Source organism: Rhineura floridana, chromosome 7, assembly GCF_030035675.1.
Source record: "Rhineura floridana isolate rRhiFlo1 chromosome 7, rRhiFlo1.hap2, whole genome shotgun sequence".
NCBI lineage: Eukaryota > Metazoa > Chordata > Lepidosauria > Squamata > Rhineuridae > Rhineura > Rhineura floridana.
The window spans coordinates 110,520,886-110,545,428 of record NC_084486.1 but is presented as its reverse complement, the minus strand read 5'-3'; the positions used below and the strand labels follow the sequence as shown (position 1 = coordinate 110,545,428).

Here is a 24,543-nt window from a genome sequence, read left to right as displayed (position 1 = left end):
TGACCATTGGCTCTGATGGCTGGGGCTAATGGGAATTGGAGTCCAGCAACATCTGGAAAGCCAAAGGTTTTCCACTTTTGGTGTGTAGGGATTGCAGCCTAAAATTGATTTTGTATCAAATCAGTACAAATGTAACCCTTCCTAAAGTTCTAAGTTGGGTCATTGCTTTTGCTTGGCTCAAAGGGCCCTTGTCATAGCAGGTGCAGTGCACAGCAGGATAATTTTTTTAAAAACACAATACCAGCCTGTGTCCAGAGGCAAAAAAGGGGGGAGGGGGAATCCTATTCAATCTCAGTGATGACTGGCTATTTCTACACTGCATTGGCAGGAGGAGCAGGTAGGTGCAAACCTTATTATATAACCCTTGTCTGCCTTCCAATCATTGGGCCACACAAGAGAGGGAACTTTGGCAATGCCATTCCCCGGAAACAGCTCACCCGGTGAGCCACAGCAATACTGGGAGAGGTGAGAAGGCAGCTAGGTCAGGATTGCGTGGATGACCCAGCAGAGCCAGTCTGACATTCCTGCTGGTTCACTTATGCAGTCCCAATCTCACAGCTGTCTCACTCCTCCTGGGAAACTGCAGTGACTCTGCTGCTGGGATGCTACTGCTGGAGCTCCGCCCCATTGGGTGAGCCACTCCTGCCATTCCCTGCTTCTTGCTCTCTCCTTCCTTCAGTGGCTGCATGCATGGCATCCCAACTCCAACAAGCATGCACTGGAGTGGGGAATGGAATGGGTGGTACCAGTGTCACAAGGACTCATCCAAGCTTTGCAGTTCCCTGGAGCTACATAGAAACAGCAACTGCTTGGACTATAAAATTCAACATTTAGCTATACTATTTAACATAAGATGAGCCAGCTGGATCAGACCAGTGGCCCATCTAGTCCAGCATCCTGTTCTTAAAATGCCAACCAGACGCCTTTGGGACGCATTATTATTTATTAAACTTCTATCCTGCTGTTCCTCCCAAAGGAGCCCAGGGCAGCAAACATTACAGTGTAATCCTATGCATGACTTCTCAGAAGTAAAGCCATTGACTTAAATGGGACTCAAATCTCAGTTACATATCAATGTCAACAAGACAAAGGGCAAAGACAAAAAAAGATTACTGGAAAACAGTACAGATGAGAAGTCCACTGCATTCTGTTTTAGTCAAGAGTTAGGCCACATAATTCTTCACTTGCTGTAGCTTCAGAGCTACACACTAGAAGGAAAATAATTAATTTGGGAGACTGCAATGGTACCATGCATCTAAAAATTCCAGAAAGAAGTTGCAATTCGTCTTAACTTGATTTTAGTACTGAAAATAAAGCAGCTGTTTGACATTACCAGACTTCCATCTCTCAATCCTATAAATATTGATAAAAAACCACCAATAAAGCATATCTGATGCAATATAACTAATTTTTATCCTGTGACTACTGATACAATTTTTCTAATCGTGTTGACTTTTAATCTTTTTAGAATTCATTCTGTTTATATAGGCAATATGCCTGCTTTGAGTTCTGTCAACTGTGAATGAGCACAGAAGAAGAATGCAATTAGATTCTTTCCCATTCTGGTGTTAGTTTCAAAACCCCAGGGCTGGCATCAGGGCCTAGGCTCCACTGTGCACCTGCTCAGGTCCATACCCCCACAGGGTGGGTGGGGAGGCACTGTTGACTCTTGGAGTCTCCTGGTCCTGCTGCTTTTCCTCCTTGCTTTTACTGCCTGTTCACCTGCCCCCTAAAAGCATGGAAGCAGTGACAATAGCAAGGTGATGGGGCAGCATCCTGCACTTGTCTTGCATTCTCCACCTGGGCATAAGAAATTAAAACGAGACTGCTGGATCATGTCAATGGCCCAGCTAGTCCAGCATCCTATTCTCACAGTGGCCAACCGGATGCCTTTGGGAAGCACGAAGGCAGGACCTAAGCACAAGAGCACTCTCCCCTCCCGTGGTTTCCAGCAACTGGTATTCAGAAGTATACTTCCTCCTATCGTGGAGGCAGAGCATAGCCATCATGGCTATTAACCATTGATATCCTTAATGTCCATGATTTTGTCCAATCCTCTTTTAAATCCATCCAAGTTGGTGGCTGTCACTGCCTCCAGTGAATATTCCATAGTTTAACTACACACTGTGTGAAGTAGTACTTTCTTTTGTCTGTCCTGAATTTTCCATTGGATGTCCACCAGTTCTAGTGTTATGAGAGAAGGAGAAAAACTTTTCTCTGCCCACTTTCTCCATACCATGCAGAATTTTATAAACTTCTATCATGTCACCTCTTACTTGCCTTTTCTCTAAGCTAAAAAGCCCCAAATTTGCAGTTCCTTTCCTCATGAGCCCTGACATGGAATTTGCCTTTTTCATAGCTGCCACACAATGGGTCAACATGGGCAGTTGTGTTGATTGGGCTCAGAGGGAGAGGGCAAGTGAGTGGGCAGCAGTGTCAGTGCATAAGGTGGGCCCACTCAGGGCTACTTGCCCAGGGCCTCTGAAACTTGGAACCAGCACTGTAAAATCCTTTCAAGAAAAAGAGCACAACTCCAGAGTTACCTCAATTGAACCCCTTATTCCACACAGGAAGCTCTATGTATGTAGCATCTCAGCCTTATTGTTTTAAATGAAGTTTGAACAAGATAATTTGAAGTTTGAACAAGATAATTAAATGAACAAGATAATGATTTATTATTTATTGAAACATTTATAGTCAGCTTTTCATATAAAACAAAGCAGTTTACAGAATAAAAACCAATAAAATACAAAATACAGTAATACACTAAAAAAAAAAACCCACCACAATACCACAGATATCCAACATTCCTAATAGAGCTAGTACTAAAAATCAATACATATGATAATATGGGCACTTAAGAAATTAGTCAAATACCTTTTATGCCTGGTAATCCTGGAAAACCAGGTTCACCTCTAGGACCTTGATAGCCGAGGATACCTTGAATTCCCTACATAGACAACAAGATGAAAAAAGAATCTTGTTTCAGTGACCGTACACAAGGGAGGCTTGCTTGTTGTTTTCAGAAGATGCTGTGAGCAGGGGAGAGGAGAGCAGCAGAGAAGGGAAAACCTGGACATGAGGCCAGCTGGGGGAAAAGCATTCCTGTGTGGGGAGGGTGCATTTGCAGGGGAGAATTTGGAAGGTGCAGAAGGAGTTATACTTTCCGCACTCTCACTTGCTGATCCTCCCTATAAGTGCTGCCTCCACATTTCTGTTATCTCAGCAAATGCAGGGTTGGAATCAGTTGCTTGTTGAGACAATTTCTAGGTCCACCCAAACTCCTATAGCCCTTTGAAAGACAGTGTTGATATAGGATTCTCCTCCCTTTGAAAAGATAGACAATGTTGATATAGGATCCTCCCTATGTTGGTAAAGTTTCTGAAAGGTCTGGGGATGTTATTTTTTGAGGGATTTAAGGCAAATATAGCCAAGTAATGTCTCCTATTGAATCTCAATCAACAGCATATTTGCCAGAAGGGAGATTTCTGAATAAGTTTTAAAAGTTGCAGTATTAGGGTGACTAGACTTAATGCATCAGAAGCTTCATTCATTGAAGTCCTCACAGCTAAAATGATGCTTTGCTAGCATAAGTATGAAAGGCCAAAAAGTATATATGGACCTAATTGCTGATGAACTTATTGATATAATAAAACACAACATCTTGTCACTGAAATATGAATGTGTTGAAACATATCCACTAATAACTGTATGATAGCAAAGGCCGTGAAATCTCCTACACGCCTCATAATGACTACACACTGATGCTTACATCTCTTTTTCCATCTTCTGCAACAGTTTTATTTTGCTAAAATGTTTTGCATCCTGCATTTAACTTTTAAAACAGTGAATGAATAATGAAATATATTTATTTCACTTACTGCTGGCCCAGGCAGACCAACATCACCTCTAGTTCCTGGTGTGCCTGGTAAGCCATCTGTCCCTCGAACACCTTTATTTCCTTTAATACTGTAGGTAGAGAGTCCAGCAGGTCCTGGGATACCAGGAACACCTATATTAAAAAAAAGAGAGACAGTTGTAGCTCAATAGGACTGTATCCGCACTGCATGCAGAAGATCCCAGTTCCATTTCCCAGCATCTCCAAGTAGGGCTGGGAGAGACTCTTGCCTGAAATCCTGGAGAGCTGTTGCCAGCCAATGTACATAATACTGAGCTAGATGGACCCATGGTCTGACTCAGTAGGGCAGCTTCTTATGTTCCTATGTTTTTTAAACCAGGAATCAGGAATTCAGGGAGCCCCAGCCTGCATAATTATTTTAAGGTGGGGCAGCCTATCTGGTTATTATCTTGGGGTCTCAGTATTTAACCTTTTGCTTGTGTTGGGTTAACAAAAACAATAGAAATATTTAGAAAACGTTTCAAAAATTAAATTGTAGGGAGTGCTTTTTAATTAAAAAACCCCAATTTAATCAAAATGTTATACATACAGTATCTTTCTGGAGAGGTTGTCCAAGGTAAGTGTTGGAGGTACTGTTTTCTAGTGGTTCTGCTTAAACTTAGATGGCTGATTCCAGGAGGTGATGAGAGATATTGATGTAAGAATTAGTAGACATTGTCTAATTGTTAAGAATTTATTAGGAAAGTGGTAGTCATATTTTTAATAATGTTATTACCCTATTATTTAATTTTTGTAAATTGTACTGTTTTTATTTATATGTATTTCTATATTTGTGTTTATTTTTTGTAAGTCGCCTTGAGGGTCTTTTGGCCAAAAGGCGGGATAGAAATAAATAACAACAATAGTAATTTCTGCTTGACCTTTTGGTATTTATACGTTGGGGTCCCATAGCCTTCTATTTCATCCCTTATGCTTTTTAATACCTACTGAATGAGGTAATCCAGAGATTTGGAGTGAGGTGTCACTAATCTTAGGATGACACCCAGCTATATCCCTCCTTTTCATCTCGTGCAGGTGAGGCAGTGGGAGTGCTAAATTAGTGTCTGGAAGCACAATGGTTGGATGAGAGCCAATAAACTGAAGCTTGGTCCAGACAAGGTGAAGGTATTGTTAATGGCTGGTTCATTTGCTCAGGTTAATGGTACTGAACCTGTTCTAGAAGGATTTGTATTTCCCCTAAAAGAAGAATAGGTTCATAGTCTGGAAGTGTTTAATGATCCATCTTTGTCATTCGATGGTCTCTATGCTTCAGCGTGCCATTTATCAGCTTAGGCTGGTGCACCAGCTATGACCCTGCCTGGACAGAAATTAGTTATCAGTTATCCATGTTCTGGTAGCCTCCCATTCGGATTGCTGCAATGCATTGTACATGGAGCTGCCTGGAAACAGCCTGGAAACTCCAGTTAGTTCAGAACATGGCTGTGAGACTGCTAGCTAGGTCTGGGCAATATAAGCTCATAATGCCAGTGCTTGAGCAACTTTCCTGGCTCCCACTCAATTAAAAAGGCCTAATTAAAAGATGTTGGTTTTACCCATTAAGACTTTTCATGGCTTGGGACCAAGGTACCTGAAAGACCACCTTCCTCCACATGTACCTACATTAATCTTAAGATCTTATCTGGAGGCCCTTCTTTGAGTGCCCCTGCTGAGTGAGGTGCAGTGGGTGGCTATGAAAGAGAGGGCTTTTTAACAGGTGGAATACTGGCTGTACAATGCCCTTCCCAGAAAGGCTCACCTGGCACCTATCTTGATGTCTATGCTTATTTAGATTTTTATTGTTTTTTATGAGTATGGGCCACTCTGAGGACTTTCCTATAGGGTGGCCCATAGATGCAGTGAATAAACAATAAAAACCAAATATCAACATGTATTAATAACACTAGTTAAATGTCAGTCATAAAGCCACAGAGTATAAGAATCTCCATAGCCAATGGTACATCTCTAGTAAGTGTACCCATAAAATATGACCTGTGATGCAGACTTTTAGTGGCTCATGAAAATTCAACATTTTAGTCATCATCAGTGTGGAGTACATCTTGAATGCATATAGGAACGGATCAAACCTTTGCCTTCTGTGAACTGAAGGGCTCTTTCCATCCATGGAAGGCTTTTGATCCCATGGAGGAATCTTGCTGACAGAAGTGGTGTGTGTGTGTCTTTTGCCAGCCATCAGCACCATCTCCCACACTATTTCAGAAGATCCTCTGACCATCCAGAGCAGATTTTTGCAGCCCATGTGGGGCTTCAGGGGGAAAAGGAGAAACAGGGAAAAATTCACCTCTCCCTCCCACCACCAGGAGCATGCCTGGAGCAAGAATCTATTCAGGGGGATGCTCCCACTCCAAGGAGCAAAGTCTGGCTAAAAGCCAACAGTTGTTTATTAAAAGCAGAGACGATTATGCTTTTACACTTAATAAAACTCCCAGGCCCTTCCAATTTTTCCTCTTCACAACTGAATGATGCTTCAGGTGTACTGGGAGTCAACTCCCCCTTCTCCATTTCCTGTTCCAATCCTTGCTAAAGCTACAATAACACAAAACATGCAGACATAGGCAAGTTCACATTATCTGCATAATTATTGCAGTAACAGAATCTGACACACTTAAAATCTAGATAATTTACTAAGACTTCTGAACATTATCTATTTGAGTAGGGCTGTGGTGAAATAAGAATAAGCCTATACAATAATATTCCTACCTGGTTTTCCATCTGGTCCAGGTGGGCCCGTGTTTCCTTTTTGGCCAACAATTCTTATGCCTGGTTGCCCTGGAAGCCCTGGTTGTCCAGGTAAGCCTGGAGGTCCACTTGGTCCCTGATCCCCCATATGACCCTTAACATCTTGTGGCCCTGGAAAACCATGCACTCCAATATCTCCTTTGACACCTATGCAGTATTTAAACAACCATTAGGTACAGGTTAGTCAACTTAAAGATTTTTTTAAAAGAGGCATCACATACTTCCAGAATGTATGTTTATCCTAGTTTACTCATGGAAATTCTGAGCAAGTGTTGTCAAACAGAGGTTTGGTTCTCCTTCCACGAGTGCAACTCTCCTATTCATGGAGAGACAACACTGGATACTAAACATTATATGGGGCTGTGTTACAAGCTGTGACTGGTGTTGTAGGGCAGAGCCATGGAGCTGCCTTCCTGACATCAACACTGCTACAGCTTACCTTACTAGCCAGTGTGTTCATGCAGTCACAACCTTGTGGCGGCCATTTATTTATTTATTTATTTTATTAAATTTTTATACCGCCTGATGAGCAATAGCTTTCTGGGTGGTGTACAACAGAAAATACAAAATACATCTCATAAAAAGTGCATAATAAATATTACAAAAACGTATCAAGTGCAAAAAATCAGATTACATAATATTTTAAAATTTAAATTAAAATGCCATAGAAAAGAGGCAGGTCTTAAGCTGGCGCCGAAAAGACAGCAGCGTCGGCGCCGTACGCACCTCGACGGGGAGACTATTCCAGACTATACCCTGCCTGAGTCCCACCTAGGTAAGCTGTAGCGATGCCGATGTCAGGAGGGCAGCTCTGTGGTGTTGCCCTATCGCACTGGCTGCTACTGCAAGCTGCTTTGGGTACAAACAACAGTGTATTACTGTGTTTGATATCAGGTGAGGCGATTCCCTTCCCGTAGCCAGCCCTCCCTTATTAAAACAATACTCCTTTCTTTAGCATACTTGTTCATTCCTCTCCTCCTTTTTATAACACCAATTCAATTACAGGCAAAAGGATATTAGTGTTATACATTTAAGCAAGTTATTCATATTCAATATATTCAAATCATACACGTTTGTGGTCTAGGTTTTCTGGTTACAGATTTCTGAGATTTTACTGCAAAGCAAAATATGAAACTACCTCCATATTATTGGAAATAAAGGTGCAGGAATAGCAAATCACCTGCTATCAGAAGAAAGAAAGAAAACAATTCATATCATAAGCCTTTGAACAGCAACAACTGTGAAACCCTCCTAGCAGGCTTTAGGAGCATGACAAACCAAACTAAAAACCAATTAAGTAGTAAGCATTTGGGAGTAAATTCATTTACAGTCACTTAAGTAGACAGGATTAAATTCAAAGACTTGCTACTCTAACTTTCATTTTTTTTTACAATCCTTTCCCCCCCAAAATCATTCTTAACCAAGTTAGTAGACTGTGAAACTGAGAATTTACATGCTCACTTTAAGGGGGGGGGAGTTCAGAAATTGTTCTTGGGGGAGAAATACAACAATAATATGTACTTTTACCTTTAGGACCAGAAATGCCTTGCGGACCAGGAAGCTGCTGCCCTGGGAAACCTATATACGTATTTTTAAATAATTATTACCAATGCAGAACAAAAATACAAGAAATAATCCATTACAACAACAGGAATAAAAATATGGATGAACATAATCATGAAAGTTCACATTCCTAGGGCTCCCAAACAAAACCCATTGTTCTGTACTCCTCTTGTAATAATAAGTTTATTGAATAAAGCATTTGCCCAACTTTCCCAGTACCGTGTGGGTTAACGGTGATCTCACACTGCTGCAATACACCTCCTACCTGATATTAACCAACATATTACTTGTGCAAGGTATTCTTCCAGGATCACTCCTTTCAAATAGCCCAAAAGTGCAGCGTTAGAAGTAAACAGAACCAGATGCTTGGTTATCTCCTTGATCTTCCCCAAGATTTCCCTTTAACAAATCTGAATAATTGAAAAATATCTGTCCCTAACAACTGGTTAGTCACAGAGCTTGGAAAAGTTACTTTTTTAACTACAACTCCCATCAGCCCAATCCAGTGGCCATGCTGGCTGGGGCTGATGGGAGTTGTAGTTTAAAAAAATAACTTTTCCAAGCCCTGGTTAGTCATCATAATCTACATTACACCTATTTTAAAGGGAGGAAGATCCAAAATAAGAAAAACTGAAACTTGTAGTAATTTTTTTACTACTTATTGTCCAGTATTTTTCTTATTTTGACAACTTTAATAATACTTTACTTATTTTCATCTGAGTTAAAAGCCAAGAAAAGTTAAAAACTTGAGAGCTTTTCAATAGTATGATTTTGACATGACATGAATTCCATAACGATCTCAAAATATTAGAACATATTGAGATAGAATGACAATTATTAGTAGGATACCTTGTGCTCCCTTTTCTCCCTGAGGTCCAGGAACACCATCCTGTCCTTGAGTACCCTTTTTACCAACTGGTCCATCATCACCAGGTAACCCAATGGAACCTGAGGATTGTAAATGTTAAAAGTTACTTGTTTCCACATACATATTGGAAAATGGGAGGGGGCTGAGAGGACAAAACTATGCCCATTTGTTTAGTTAATACGCCCACAAATATAATGAACTAAAAATAGTAATAAGACAATTTGTTGAAAACAATAAACTTTCAGAGGTGCGAACATGCAGGTATAAGTTCAGATCATACTGCCTGTTTCCTTATTTCCTTAAATCCCAGAAACTAACCTTTTAATAAAATTCACACACATACTACAGCACCTGTTGATATGCCAGTATCCCAAAGAAAATTCTCATCATCGTATTAATTCTAGATAACTATACAAAACAAACAAACAAAAATGAACTAACTTCCAGGCGTGGATCATCACAAGTGTATTTTGAATATCTGGCCCACAAGCAATACAATGTCTCTAGCATTTAATTCTCTGCGGTTTCCAGTCATGGTTGATTCTTACAAATACTTACAGTAGGTCCTCTTACAGAGGTGGTAAGTTGAAGAGCAAAATCTTTGCTTCTTTTATTGTTGGTTGTACTCTCCCCCTAGACTTTGATAACCAGCAGTGCTAATGGGGAATTTTATATATCCACACATATAATCATAAATATTAGAAGGTATATGTTTTAAAATCACAAGGAATTAAGCATAGGCCCGCAGGCCTGTTGAGACCCTAAGATCCAGTCTCACAGAGAACCCTAAAAATCCATAGGCCTCAGAATCAGACTTGTGAGTAAAGGCCTATGGAAGCAGGCAAAGTAAACTCAGTTTGAACTCTTGTTTTCTTGCCAAAACTCGGCTGGTGCGTGACTGATAATTATTAATTAGTGTATTGTTTAAAACCATGGGCATATAATCTGTGACTGATATATTATAAGACATAGTTGGCAATTACATTCTTTGTTTTAGTATTTTATAGAACCAGAGCTCCGACTACTGGAAAAAGTTTATAACGTTAGCAAAGCAGGAATGAGATAAACTTTAAGCTTTAATATTGATTTCTAAAATAACCCAGTCAGTTAAATTGTAATTTTAATAAGTATAATACAACTTTGTAAGTGGGTATGAATGGTAAAAAGGGTATTGTGGAGTGGTCTACCTCTTCTATTCCTCTGAGGCTGAGAGGCAGGGGCTGATTCAGAGTTACCCAGTGCCTTGTCTCCAGGCACAGTACAGTACCTTAATCCTAACCCTTCCTCTATAGCCATGTATTTTTATAGTAAGGAAATGGGATTTCTGAGAAAATATAAGGAATAAGAAACCTATAGCAACAAATACAGCTGTAGGTGCTCATAAACTTTCAGGCACCCTAAGCTAAGCCAAACCCAACCTGGCATCTTTAAGGAACATATTAGCCTGGCCGATCAAGAACAATGGAACAATGGCTGTACCGGGTTTGCTTGAAGGCACATTCACAATAGTAACCAGTTTCAACTGGCCTGAAAGAGCATTAGTCAAGGTGGACAGCAGAACAATGGTGAAATTAGTAAGGCAGACAGAAAATTGGAATAAGAAGTATATTACCTAATGCTTTCTGATTGGTTTGGAAAAATTGCAGAGAGGAGGAACTGTGATGTTATGTGGGAAGGAACTTGTGGGATTGGTGAACTAATGTCACATGCTGCATCTGGACTGCTTAAAAGAGCTTGTACACAGTGCCTCAGTGCACTCTCTCCTGGATGTCTCAGAGGGACTGACCCTGCATATGCTTGTAAAGAATAAAGGCCTACCTTTTTGCTCCAAGCCTGTGTCTTCAAATTTCTTCAAGGACCCCCAGCAAAAGGTCCCATAGCAGAAAATTCTCCATCAGTGCCACCTCTTGGTTTTTGGGAGCTCTCGCATAAAAAACTTTTAGTGGGCTTCATTGAAGTATGAGCCTTCCCATCCCTAACAGTCCACCCATCTTTCCCATGGGTAAGTGAGCAGCAACTGTGGCTGTTCCTCATTACCCTTGCTGTTGCTACTGTCTTGTGGTGAAAGAGGTTGGGTGAGTGAATAGGAAGTATGGCAAGAAGCAACAATCATCACTTGCTCACTCATCCTTTCCCTCTAGGTAGTAGTGAGGAATGTATCCAGAGAGATAAAGAAGATGAGTGAGAAACAACAGGCTCATTGCAATGGCATGGCCCCAGCAGATATCCAACCATACCAACAACTGACAATGGTCCTGAAATCCAGAGACATTTCATAAAGTAATTCCTCTAAAGCAGACCTACAAAGCTAGTAACTTGCCACACCAAATATATCAGCAATGTATGGAGGTCCAGCAGGAATTTGCCAAACCTTATAGTTTTATAGTTTGCCTAGCATTGCAAAAAGTGTGTCTGTCTCAAGCTGCATCACACATAGTAGGTGTGCTGCCTTTAGCTTCCTGGATCACAGTTTGCATAGGCCACCTCTACAGATCAACTGTAATGGAAAGAAACTTGGAGATCATCCAGTCCAACCCTAAGCTCAGTGCAGGATTTGTAATGCAGGATGTAACATCCATAATGCATGATGTAAGTTAAAAAAAGATAGCTGCCCAGCCTCTGCTCAAATACCACCAGCAAACAGCCCATCATGAGAAGTATGTACACTGAACAATACGACTGAGCTCAAGAATTGGCCTATGCAAATTGTGACCCCACCAGTGAAAAACCTCACTGATAGAAACTGGAAGAGATCAAATGAGGAAATCCTCCTCAGTGAAAAATATATATGAAAAACTAAAATATATAGGGTGGTATCCAGCTACATATATCCACTGACTAGAGCAAGTACTTTTGGCTGCAAAAAGCAACTTCCCCTCCTTCTGCTCTCCTCATGCACCCCCTAAATCTGCTCTGGGAGTTACTCAAGCCTCTGGAGCAGATTTGGAGAGGACGTGGGAAGCATGCAGGGAGAAGAAAGGGAGAAGTTCCATTGCACAACACTGAGGAAAATAGAACAAACACTAAAACAGAAAAGGAACCACAAGTAGGATAAGAAATTACATACCTGGAGAGCCTCTGATGCCATTTTGTCCTGGTAATCCTTTAGCACCTTTAATACCATTATTGCCTGTAGGTCCTGACTGTCCTGTAAAAAAAAAAAAGAGAGAGAGAGAGAGAAAGAGAGAGAGAGAGAGAGAGGACAGGCCACTTACAGTGGTGTTAGAATAATGGCCATAATAATCTGTGATATTTTGCTCTTTACACAACTAACACAGACCATTCAGAGATAGCCCAAGTGGCTCCATTGACTTCTTTTAATTTAACTGAAAATATGTTCATATTTACATTACTTCCATGTATAGTGCTCTCTGTACTAAACTCAGATTCTCTAAATGCCAAACTTGGGATTTAATGGAGCCATCAAGATAGCACAGTCTTATTTGGATCACTGCATAAACACATGCACAACATTATTATTGTTATTGTTGTTATCTTGCGTTGTTACCCACCCTTCATCCTAAGGTCGCAGGACGTGTCCCAACAATTTAAAATACAATATTAAATACAGCTTAAAAGAAATTATAAGAATAGGATGGGTCCTAAAAATATACATCTCAAGTGTCAAAGGCCAGGGTAAAGAGGTGCATCTTGAGCATTCAACGAAAACTGTACAGTAAAGATGCCAGATGCTCCTCTGTGGAGAGTTTCACAACTTAGGGGTTCCTGGGCCATCATCTCCCAAGCTTCTGAGGATGGTGGAACTATCAAGAAGGCTCTCGCTGCTAAGAGGGTCTGTAGGGAAGGATGTGGTCTTTCAGATAATTGGAGCCTAAGTCATTTAGGGCTTGAAATACTAATGTGTGCACCATGAATGGGTCCAGAAATGAACTGGGAAACAATGCAGCTGTTTTAAAACAGGAGTTATTTGATATCTAAATGGAATTCCAGCCAGTAATCTCACTGGTGCAATTTGGACCAGTTGCAGTTTCCAAGTTGTCTTCAAGGAAGCTCCACACAGAATTCATTGCAATAATCCATTCTGAAAGTAACCAGAGCTCGGAGTACAGTGGCCAAGTCATTTCTATCCAAAGGGGGCCGCAGCTGGCGAATCAGCCATACTTGGGAAAAGGCAAATAAAAAAATAATTTTTATTGCTTTTCTCAACACACAAATAAAACAAAACACATTACAATCGGAAAAGGCACTCCTAGCCACTAGAACCTCCGGTGACAGTGTTGAATCCTGGAGTACCCCCAAGCTACAGGCCTGCTCCTTCCAAGAGAGTGCAACCCCACAACAGGCTGACTCTTCACCTTCCTCACCTGAGAGCTTGGAACATATAACACCTCTGTCTTTTCAGGGTTCAGGTTCAATTTATTGCCCCACATCCAGCCCATCTCTGCCTCTAAGCTGTGGTCCAACATTTCAACTGCCTCTCCTGATTCAGATGGAACAGAGAAATAGAGCTGGGTGTCATATGCATATTGATGACACCTCAATCCAAATCTCCTTCTGATAGCTCCCAGCAGTTTCCTATAGATGTGAAATGGCATTGGGGGGCATGATGTATCTCTTTTACACAATGCTTTTCTCCTGCCCTGATCTGATACTAAATTGTGCAATCAGCTATATGGGAAGTTATTACCTAGATCAGCCTTATGTTAAAATGCCCCTAGAAGCATCCATTATTTAGAATAACATGATTTGTGTACAGAGTAACATGATTTGGATAACATTATACTGTTTCAATTAGGGTGCATCCAGATGGAGAGCTTCTGAGCATCAGTCACAAGTGGACTGTAGTGATTCCTAGGATGATTGCTAGTAGTTCAAATGGCAGGTCAGGGTCAAGCGGGAACATTATCAGTTGGCACAGTCTGAAATATTAACTATAGAATGAAATCCCCAGGCTCGCTGGTACCTCTTCCACAGGAAAAGCTGCTTAGGTATTGTTTTAGATCAATCAGAAATTATCTTTTAGTCCAACACTTTGCACTGGTGCCTAGAAACCAAATTTCACCTGGAATTCCTGGTAAACCATTCCCCCCTCTGTTTCCAGATAGTCCAGGTTCTCCTATAAGCCCTGGCCGGCCTGGTGATCCACTTTCACCTTTTCTTCCTCTTTCTCCCAGGGGGCCTGGATCACCCTAGCAAGCATAAATGAAAAATGGTATTACAGTAAATAACAGGCAAACCTAATAAGCACAACCTAGCCCCAGTGTGAATCTATTGTCAGCTTTCTATACCTTGGGTCCTGGGTTTCCAGGAGATCCAGATCCAGGACAGGCTGGTTCTCCTTTATCCCCTGGAATACCAAGTGAGCCAGGTGGCCCTCGTATACCTGGTGATCCAGGCAAACCAGAAGAACCTTGTTCACCTTTAGAACCTGCAATGGCATAAACATTGTTACTGAACTGGATTTTTCTTTTAATTTTCCGAATAAACAAAGATCAAAACCACCAAACCAAAACCAAGTGACCCACAAGTATTAAATGAGAGGTATAAGCATATATGTTGCAGCCTAATCCCCACACAGAAACACAGCTTCACCTACACACACTTTCTCCCTTAATGAGAACAGAACTGAGTAATAGTAATTGCATCTAGAATTGATAATGTACATGCCTTGTGGGCTATGAGTTCACAGTTATGATTTCTCTAAGCAAGTCTCCTGTTCCTATATTTATTCACATTTTATATAACCCACTCTTCATTGTTCATGCAATCCCAAAGAGAGAAACAATATTGGTCCAAGCATCAGATGCCATCAACCAGCTATCAAACCTCATTCAAACAGTGTTAACAAGCTTTGCTTTCCACTGCACAACTTAACAAAACATTCTAATCACCCTCTAAGCAAAGGTATCTCCAAGACAAGTACTAAAAAAAAGGGTATTATTAACACTGTATTTGGCCTAATTAATTGTATTACTAGATTCCATGCTGTGCTGTTCCACAGTAAAACTGGTGTAGTACCATTCCTCATGTATACATGGTTGCTTTGTTTCAGCCTTGCAAATAAAATCATGGTACCTATTACTATACTATCCCCCTGATAGAACAGAGTTAGGTTCTATTTTACTGTTTAGGTTTTATTTTTATGTACTGATGTTCTTGTATGTTTTGCTTTTGTACTTTGCTCAGAGTGGCTGGATAACCAGCCAGATGGGCGACTAATAAATCGAATAAATAATTATGACCATTCAGATACATGGTGAGATCACCTGGCACTCCCATGTCTCCTCTGTCTCCTGGTGCCCCTGGCAATCCCCGTCCCCCAGGAATTCCTGGAAGTCCTTTATCGCCTTTGGAACCTGAAAGTATAATCATTGTTGACACTGCACATATTTTGCTGCACTTTGGGATGTCATCTGTGTTATACTCATGGTCACTGTTTTTCAGAATATTATCCAAAAGAAATAAGAATGTTATTCTCTGTAGCCTGCTGTTGTTACTGCTTCTACACCAGCTGCTTATTTCTCCTCTTCAAAGGGCTACTGCTTCTATCTGGAGTATGGCAGTGCTCATTGTAGGTGCTCCATGATAACCCATAAACACAACATAATCAGTGTGTGTTAGCATTATGCTAAAACTAAAACTACTTTAATGTCATAAGGTGTAGTTGTTACCTTTCAAAAAGTCCTTTTCTTGTATTTATAAACAGAAAAAAACGTACAGGCATTTCAGAGTTCTTATCCATTTCATAACATATTTCAAGCATGTTTCACCAACTTAACTAGTCATTAGCATGAGAGGTCTCTGCAGTTGTATCCATATTTAGGCTGGTTCTTTCATTTGATTCTCCATTCAACCATGAGCAAGTGCATAAACATAGATGATTATGGGTGCATCATTCCCCCCATCTGTATTAACTAGCCCTTGTCTTAATATGATAAATAATTGAAAGAAAGCTCAGAGGCTCGTGTTATTCAGGATTTTTCCAGATGGCCAATACAGTTTAAGATACAACTAAGACTATATACCTGGTCGGTCTGGTGTTCCTGGCACCCCAGTAGGACCCATGCAACCTTGCACACCTTGCTCTCCTTTTCCTCCCTTGAGTCCAGTTCTTCCTGGAAATCCTACAGCAACAATGACATGAATTATATTGGAAACCAGTATCACCATCGCCCTCATTTTAAAATAACAGGCCAAAAATAGTTGTCTTCAGAGTTGTGAGTTTGGAATGTTATCCCCTACATCACAAGTAGACAACCTGTAGCCTTAGGACTCTTGGCCTAATTTCATGTGGGTGATAAGGAGAGGAAAAGCAGTGAAGAAAGAGAAAGAAAAGGGAGTGGCCTCACCAACCATTTGCTCTGCCTTCCCCAATTTTAGCTCTGACCTTCCCACTGCTGGTATGCGGCACCAACAGATTATCCTTGAGGGAATGCAGCCTTTGACAGAAAGAAGATTGCCCTGCCCTCACCCTACATTCATGCAAACATTTGCTTTGTAGTTCATGTCTGACTACACATCATCATGTGCAATGAACACATAAAATAAAAATAAATACATAAAATAGTAAGTCAGGGAAGAACTATGTATTCTGCCTTTGTCACATTTCTTCAAAGTTTGACCTCTGGTCCTCTTGCAAAGTGGGTCCAAGAGGGTGCAATTTCCAAGAGAGAAGTGGCAGGAAGGCAGTTAATACTTCCCTCATTCATTACTTTTTCCTTCCCAGATGGATCTGGAACTTGAACAGGAGAAACAAGAGCTGCTGGTGATGGGAAGTCAAAGGGAGAAATGAGTGGTTAAGCATCCTTCCTTGCTGGAAATTGTTCCCTCTTGATTAGATTTTGGAAAGGAAAAGCAACAGACAGGCTTTGAAGACATACAGTGAAGGCAGTATGTATAGTTCCACACTTAAGATCAACAATGGAAACTGTGGAAATAAACTATTTAAATATGAAGAAAGAAAGGATACATACATGCTAAATACCCCACAAATTATATTGGCCTTATTTAAAAATATAACATGATATCATATGATAATTATAATGGTATCTGGCTGATTTTAATATCAGTAACTGTGACATACCTTTAGTTCCTCTATCTCCTTTATCTCCAAAACTCACTTTGGACTCTGATGTTCCAGGAGAACCTTTATTACCTGGCTCACCTTTTTCTGCTGAAGTTCCTTTTCTTCCTTTTGGTCCTGGAAAACCAGGAGAACCTGCAAATGAAAAATAAAGCCAAAAGAAGAAATCTTACCTGCAGCTAGCAAATGCCAAAGGACAGCAACAACTCCTTTCAAGACGCATGAATACAGAGACAGAACAACAGTAAAACCAGCTTCCTACCATAATTTTCATTTTTCATCTCTTTGCCATTGCAGAACTTTGTCTTTTACTTCAAAAGGTGGAAGAATACTGGCAACTTGACTTACTCCTTTTCTACATTTGGAAAGGTAATGGCATGACACCCAAGATGCAGACATTCAACTAACAAAACATGTACAGTTCCTATTTTATGTTTACAGAAATTCGTATGTGCCATTTTCTGTTTTGGCTTCCAACATTTAACCAGGGAGACCAGAAGAAGTTTAGAATTCATATTGCCTTATCCAGAAGTCACTCTATTTTAGCCCTTTGTCCCATGTTACTCCAGCACGCTCAACTAACAGCCAAAAATAACCCAAATCCAAAAGACATGTGAATCATGTGACCACAGTCCATTGGTAAGGACTGATCTACTAGTCTACAGATAAGCATGGTCGATGCTCATCTGTTTGCTAGGGCTTAGAGAAGGGACCATACCAAGCAAAGGAGGCTCAAAGGGAAATAGACACCATGAGATTTAGTCTCTTTTGGACAGTCAAAGCCAGGGTATATTTCTTTTTAAGCAGAGGACAAAGAAGTCAGGACCATGGATGGATGGAGCTTTCCCTTTTATTGCAGCCATAGAAGGAAGCTGTCTCAGCAAAAATTTGAAGTCTTGTGTAGGCTGACAATTTGTACTATAGTTGGCCCTGTCTCACTGAAGCAGCTGGTTGTGTTTATTAAAGCACCCTTGTCTTATTTTATATCCACTGACTTCTGCAAGATGAGAGGTGCAGATGCAGTTGGGAACTCATTTTCTAATGGCAATTGTCTAATTGTCCTCTAGCAGGGAAGGCATAAGAGAAGGAACTGAAGATTATCCCCTTCATATCCTCCTCCTCTACATTTTCCTTAGATTATTGTGGATCCATGCAGTAAGAGGCCACAATAGGAACGGGAAAGCTAAATGCAATCCACTAGCTAGTAAATAAGTCTGGTTTCATGCATGGAATGATGGAAACTAATTCTATTAATGGTATATTCAGAACTCTCACTTAATCCTCATTTCTCAAGGTCCTTGGGAAAAGCCATGACATTTACATTGGTTTTGAAAGCAGTTTTAAGTTGAGAGAGAGAGAGATTAATGGGACAGTGCTGGAAAGGTGGAAAGGCAAATTACTTGGAAGTGGTGGAATTTAGGATGGAAGAGAATTTTAAGGGATTTGCAGGGAGATTGAAGTGAATGGACAGGCAGAGTGGAAAAGAATGTGGAAGGTTGTTGTTGTTGTTGTTATGTGCCTTCATGTTGACTACGACTTATGGCGACCCTATGAATCAGTGATCTCCAACAGCATCTGCCGTGAACCACCCTGTTCAGATCTTGTAAGTTTATGTCTGTGGCTTCCTTTATGGAATCAATCCATCTCTTGTTTGGCCTTCCTCTTTTTCTACTCCCTTCTGTTTTTCCCAGCATTATTGTCTTTTTCTAATGAATCATGTCTTCTCATGAAGTGTCCAAAGTATGATAACCTCAGTTTCATCATTTTAGCTTCTAATGGTAGTTCTGGTTTAAATTGTTATAACACCCAATTATTGGTCTTTTTCGCAGTCCATGGTATGCGCAAAGCTCTCCAACACCTTTCAAATGAGTTGATTTTTCTCTTATCCGCTTTTTTCACTGTCCAACTTTCCCATCCATACATACAGATTGGAAATACCATGGTCTGAATGATCCTGACTTTAGTGTTCAGTGATACATCTTTGCATTTGAGGACCTTTTCTAGTTCTCTCACAGCTGCCCTCCCAAGTCCTAGCCTTCTTCTGATTTCTTGACTATTGTCTCCATTTTGGTTAATGACTGTGCCAAGGTATTGATAATCCTTGACAAGTTCAATGTCCTCATTGTCAACTGTAAAGTTACATAAATCTTCTGTTGTCATTATTTTAGTCTTTCTGATGTTCAGCTGTAGTCCTGCTTTTGTGCTTTCTTCTTGAACTTTCATCAGCATTCATTTCAAATCATTACTGGTTTCTGCTAGTAGTATGATATCATCTGTATATCTTAAATTATTGATATTTCTCCCTCCAATTTTCACACCTCCTTCATCTTGGTCCAATCCCGCTTTCTGTATGATATGTTCTGCGTATAGATTAAATAAATAGGGTGATAATATACACCCCTGTCTCACACCCTTTCCGATGGGGAACCATCAGTTTCTCCATATTCTGTCCTTACAGTAGCATCTTGCCTATAGTATAGGGTGCACATCAGGACAATCAGATGCTGTGGCACCCCCATTTCTTTTAAAGCATTCCATAGTTTTTCATGATCTACACAATCAAAGGCTTTGCTGTAATCTATAAAGCACAGGGCAATTTTATTCTGAAATTCCTTGGTCCATTCCATTATCCAATGCATGTTTGCGATATGATCTCTGGTGCCTCTTGCCTTTCTAAATCCAGGTTGGATGTCTGGCATTTCTCGCTCCATATATGGTAAGAGCCTTTGTTGTAGAATCTTGAGCATTACTTTACTTGCATGGGATATTAGGGCAATAGTTCAATAATTACTGCATTCCCTGGGATCTCCTTTCTTTGGAATTTGGATGTATATTGAACACTTCCAGTGTGTGGGCCATTGTTTAGTTTTCCATATTTGTTGACAAATGTTTGTCAAAATTTGGACAGATTCAGTCTCAGTAGCTTGTAGCAACTCTATTGGTATGCCATCTGTTCCTGGTGATTTGTTTCTTCCAAGTATTTTAAGAGCAGCTTTCACCTCACATTCTAAAATTTCTGGTTCTTCATCATACGGTTCCTCCGTGAATGAATCTGTCATCCTGGCATCTCTTTTATAGAATTATTCAGTGTATTGCTTCCATCTTCCTTTTATTTCATCTCAGTCAGTCAGTGTGTTCCCCTGTTGATTATTCAACATCCCTACTCTTCGTTTAAATTTCCCTTTCATTACTTTGATCTTTGGAATAGGGCTCTTGTTCTACCCTTTTTGTTGTCCTCTTCTATTTCTATACAATAACTATTGTAATAGTTCTCTTTGTCCCTACGTACTAGTCGCTGTATTGTTGCATTTAGGGTTCTGACTGTGTTTCTATCTCCTTTTGCTTTTGCTTACCATCTCTCTTTAAACATCTTAAGAGTTTCTTCAGTCATCCACTGAGGTCTTTACTAGAGACATTGTCTTTTGTGGTAGGGAAGAAAATAAGAGTAGCTGGCACATAAATTACTGAAGAGAGTTGAAGGACAGTTTTCAAATGGGCTTTGCATCAAGGAGATTGTTTTGCATTTGCAGGACAATGTAAGACACTTTTAGTATTTCTTGAGACAGAAAGTGTAGGGAATAAATTATCCAAAATAAATAAAGAAATAACACTAAGCAGACACAAAACAAGGGTGAACACTGTACTGTTATTCCTGCATGTATGTTATATATTGCAAAGGGTTGCAGTAAGGCCAACAGACACTCATAGTATGTTTCAAGGTCTCTAAGGGAGAAATACAGAGGAAGAAGAAAAAACCTTGCAAAAAGTAAAACATTGTTCCACTTCCATCAGTCATATCAAACAACATAACCTGGGAAGCACACAGTCTCTGGTATTAAAATAATATGGGCCCATAGTTTACCAAAGCTGAGGCTTCACTGTAAATTGCTCAGTGTTTTCTTCACTAAAGAGCACATGCCTTCTCCATGGTGGCTTTGGAACTCCTTGCCCCTTGAAATTCGAATGGTGCCTACAATGTTGATAATTATACACCAGCTTCAAACACAGCCTTTTATGTAGGCTTTTGGACATTTTCATTGATGCTGTGTGTGTACGCGTGCGAGCATGCATGTGCACACACATGTAATTCAGTGCATTTTTTACTGCTTTTAAAGTATAATTATGATTTATTGCTATTCTTAATGATAAGTTTATTGTTACTTGCCCCAAGATCTTCAACTTACAGGTGAGGTATAATAGTCCATATATATATATATATATATATATTCCATAGAGTGGCTTACCTTATGTTCTGAGAACCAAAACATGAAAAAGGTGCATCTACACAATTAATTTACTCTTGGGTTGTATAAATAACAGACAGATAAGCCAAGTACTGTATCACTTACCCCTACTTCCAGGGACACCTGGATTTCCAAAGACGCCAGGTAACCCAGAATCACCTACAGAGCCCATCAAGCCTCGTTCTCCTCTTGGACCTGTGGAAAGTGAGCAAAACAAAATACTGTATTACTCAAAGGTTGTGCATTCCCCACTGCATGTGCAAGGGTCCACAACTAACAGTTTTAAAAAGGCAATTTCTCCATGTATTACCTATAGACAATATCATGCCATTGCCTAAATTTAACTGTACTGATCATATCTATAAAACTCATGCAGAATAAAATAGCAGACAAGTAGTACTAATATATGTCCAAATCACTTTTTTTCCAAGGAGCACTTACCCAATACACCTGGTACTCCTGGCCTGCCAGAATGGCCCTTGATGCCAGGTAATCCTTCAGCTCCTTGAGGGCCAGGTAATCCAGGTAGCCCAAATTGCCCTGGAAACCCTGGGATGTCTAATCCTGGAATACCTGGATCTCCTTTGGCTCCTAGTGCTCCTCTGTTTCCTAAGATAACAAACACACTATAATGAGCATTATGTGAAAATCTTTACAGTCCGCCTCCCCTGAAAAAGGTTATGGTCCCTAGGTCAGGAACAAGGCATGAATTTGGGGGCATATTTTGTAAGAATTAAATCTGCAGTTCTGCAAACCATACATGTACAAGATCAAGTAATAAGTACAGGAATACCTTGCATTAACGTACTCAATGGGACCAGAGCGAGTACGTAAACCGAAAATGTCCTTAAAGTGAAGCACTACCTTTTAAAACTTTTTTTTACCTCTCCTTCACGCGGAGCCTCAAAGCCCCACGCTAAAGCCTCTGCTGCTGCGCTGCCGCGCCTCTCAGCTGATCGTGATCGCGCCTCCCAGCTGATTTGCGGTGGCGCGATCGCATCTATTTCCACCCCCACGCACCGTTAAGTGTCCATAAGTGTGAAGCAAGCGTACGTAAACAGGGGCATGGTGGAGTATGGAGTATGTCCGTAAAAGCGAGTGTACGTTAAGTGAAGGTCTGTATAGCGGAGTATTCCTGTATGGCAAAATGTAAACAGACGGTTTGTCCAGACAACTTGTTTATTTAGCATTCCTCCTGATTTGCTCATACAATTCATATGTGGAGGTTAGTCTATGTCTGGTCTTTATTGAGCATTCATTAATTTGTTCGTAGGGAGATTATATGACAATAAGCATTCATCCTGAATTCATCCTGATTTGCTTTCCCGTTCATCCTTCGTTCACTTTTCCTGCATTTCCCCAGCACTTTCCTAACCTCAGAAAGTAAGTTTTTTAAAGAAATGGATTGCTGCACCAGAAAGACAGAGCACTTTAATTGTGCAAATATCAATTTCCAGTATGCACTTGAATCCTTCCCACAAAATACTGACAGTCTGGAGGCAACCAGAGTATACCAACTAACAGAAACCTCTTGCAGGCAGAGTAAAAAGGAACCAAAGTGAACGCTAGCGAGAGAGAGAGAGAGAGTGTGTTCAGGTTAGTTTTAAAAAGAGAAAAAAATTAAATGAAATATTTTGTATATCTATATGTTTGTTTTGTACATCTATGTTTTATTTTTCTGGATCACTGTCTTTAGATTTTTTTAATATTAAGTATCCTTTTTTTAAAAAGAAAGGAAGAAAAAGGAGAGTGGGCATATGCATTAGATATTATGCAGAAGATGTAATATCAGGGTGACATGTTTTAGGCTGCAATCCTAACCAAATTTACCTGGGAGTAAGCCCCATTGATTGCAACAGAATGTGCTTCTGAGTAGATATGAAAAGGCTTCTACTGTTAATCATTATTCTGCCCCTCCCATATACGACCCACCTAACCTAAACTCAATCCAATTTCGTTTAAAGATCCATATCAACAAAGTTATAAATAATGGTCACTTACTGTGAAAGGTCATTTTCTAGTAGATGAAACTCACATAGCCACTCTGGGTTATCAACCTGTAGCAGTTCACGCAGGAAATCTCTATTGTTAATTTGAATGCTCCTCCTCCTTTCCCTCTTAGCATCTCCTCTGTTTCAGTTTCCATTCTGGCCAAGCCCTAAGACTGCGTGTAACTGTATTGGTGGAGGACCAAGCAGCCGCTCAGCAAATCTCCAATAGTGGGGCATTGACAGAAAAAGCCGCTGAAGTTGAGGCTGAATGCGTAGTGTGCCATTATATTTTTAGGAGCAGGCACTTTTAGCACTTCATATGCTAATTTGATACAGGCTCGCAGCCAACATCACAAGGTAGAAGTAGATACTCTTTTTCCCAAACAGGTGGGATGGAACAAAACAAACAGTGAATAAAACAGTCTAAACTCTTTAGTCCGATTAAGATACACCTTTAATGCTCTCCTAACGTCCAGAGAATGCCAGGCCTTTTGCTATGGATGAGTCGGATTCAGATAAAAGGACGGAAGGATGATCTCTTGCTAATAGTGAGTTCACCTTGGTCACAAACAAAGGATCTAATCTCAAGATGACACAGTCTTTGCGAAAAATACAGAGGTGCTTGGCTACAGACAACACATTGAGCTCTGAGATGCATCTGGCTGAGGTGACTGCCAACAGAAAAAGCACCTTGAATGACAATAGACAGAGAGGAAGGGTGTTAAGCGGTTCAAAAGGTGGTTTCTGAAGTGCAGAAAGGACTGTTTGAAGATTTCATGAAGGCTATCTGTGGACTATAGGTAGACAGAGGGCCATAGCTCCTTTGAGAAGTGTCTGACTAGTGGATGGGAACCTGTAACTCCCAAAGGGCAGAGACAACACCGATGATAGTGCAGAAACTTGACGCCTCAGAGACCCTCCTGCAGAAAACCAAGTATATCTGAGACTGAAGCCCTGGTTGGACAGATGTCTCTGCATCCACTCTAGGTGACAAAGCTTCGCCACGTAGAACTGTAGATTCAATTCAATTCAATTTATTGTGCGGTCACAGACCCAATAAGGCAAATCATCAGATAAAAGAAAACCGTCTATAATACATTTAAAATATACAATAAAATATAAATATAAATATGACTTTAAAATGGAACATTACAGTTTGAAAAAGAGGACCATCTTAT

General features: G+C 40.4%; 2 protein-coding genes across 6 annotated transcripts in view; one reads left to right on the top strand and one right to left on the bottom strand.

Annotated features, from left to right (window-relative positions):
• LOC133389352 (alpha-1,6-mannosylglycoprotein 6-beta-N-acetylglucosaminyltransferase A-like) overlaps positions 1-17,501 on the top strand; it is a 46,763-nt gene extending 29,262 nt beyond the window's left edge. The window contains exon 2 of the transcript XR_009764072.1: positions 17,428-17,501. The gene's annotated coding sequence lies outside the window, so the exon portion shown is untranslated. The remainder of the gene's footprint in view (positions 1-17,427) is intronic.
• COL4A3 (collagen type IV alpha 3 chain) overlaps positions 1-24,543 on the bottom strand; it is a 152,989-nt gene that overhangs the window by 22,248 nt on the left and 106,198 nt on the right. For all 5 annotated transcript variants that reach the window (XM_061636830.1, XM_061636829.1, XM_061636833.1 and 2 more), the window contains 13 exons: positions 21,816-21,983; positions 21,480-21,569; positions 17,131-17,265; positions 16,073-16,171; positions 15,314-15,403; positions 14,336-14,475; positions 14,110-14,236; positions 12,154-12,234; positions 9,068-9,166; positions 8,183-8,233; positions 6,617-6,802; positions 3,882-4,012; positions 2,878-2,950 (listed from right to left, as the gene is read on the bottom strand). In XM_061636830.1, the coding sequence (XP_061492814.1) occupies positions 2,878-2,950; positions 3,882-4,012; positions 6,617-6,802; positions 8,183-8,233; positions 9,068-9,166; positions 12,154-12,234; positions 14,110-14,236; positions 14,336-14,475; positions 15,314-15,403; positions 16,073-16,171; positions 17,131-17,265; positions 21,480-21,569; positions 21,816-21,983 (1,470 nt within the window). The remainder of the gene's footprint in view (positions 1-2,877; positions 2,951-3,881; positions 4,013-6,616; positions 6,803-8,182; positions 8,234-9,067; positions 9,167-12,153; positions 12,235-14,109; positions 14,237-14,335; positions 14,476-15,313; positions 15,404-16,072; positions 16,172-17,130; positions 17,266-21,479; positions 21,570-21,815; positions 21,984-24,543) is intronic.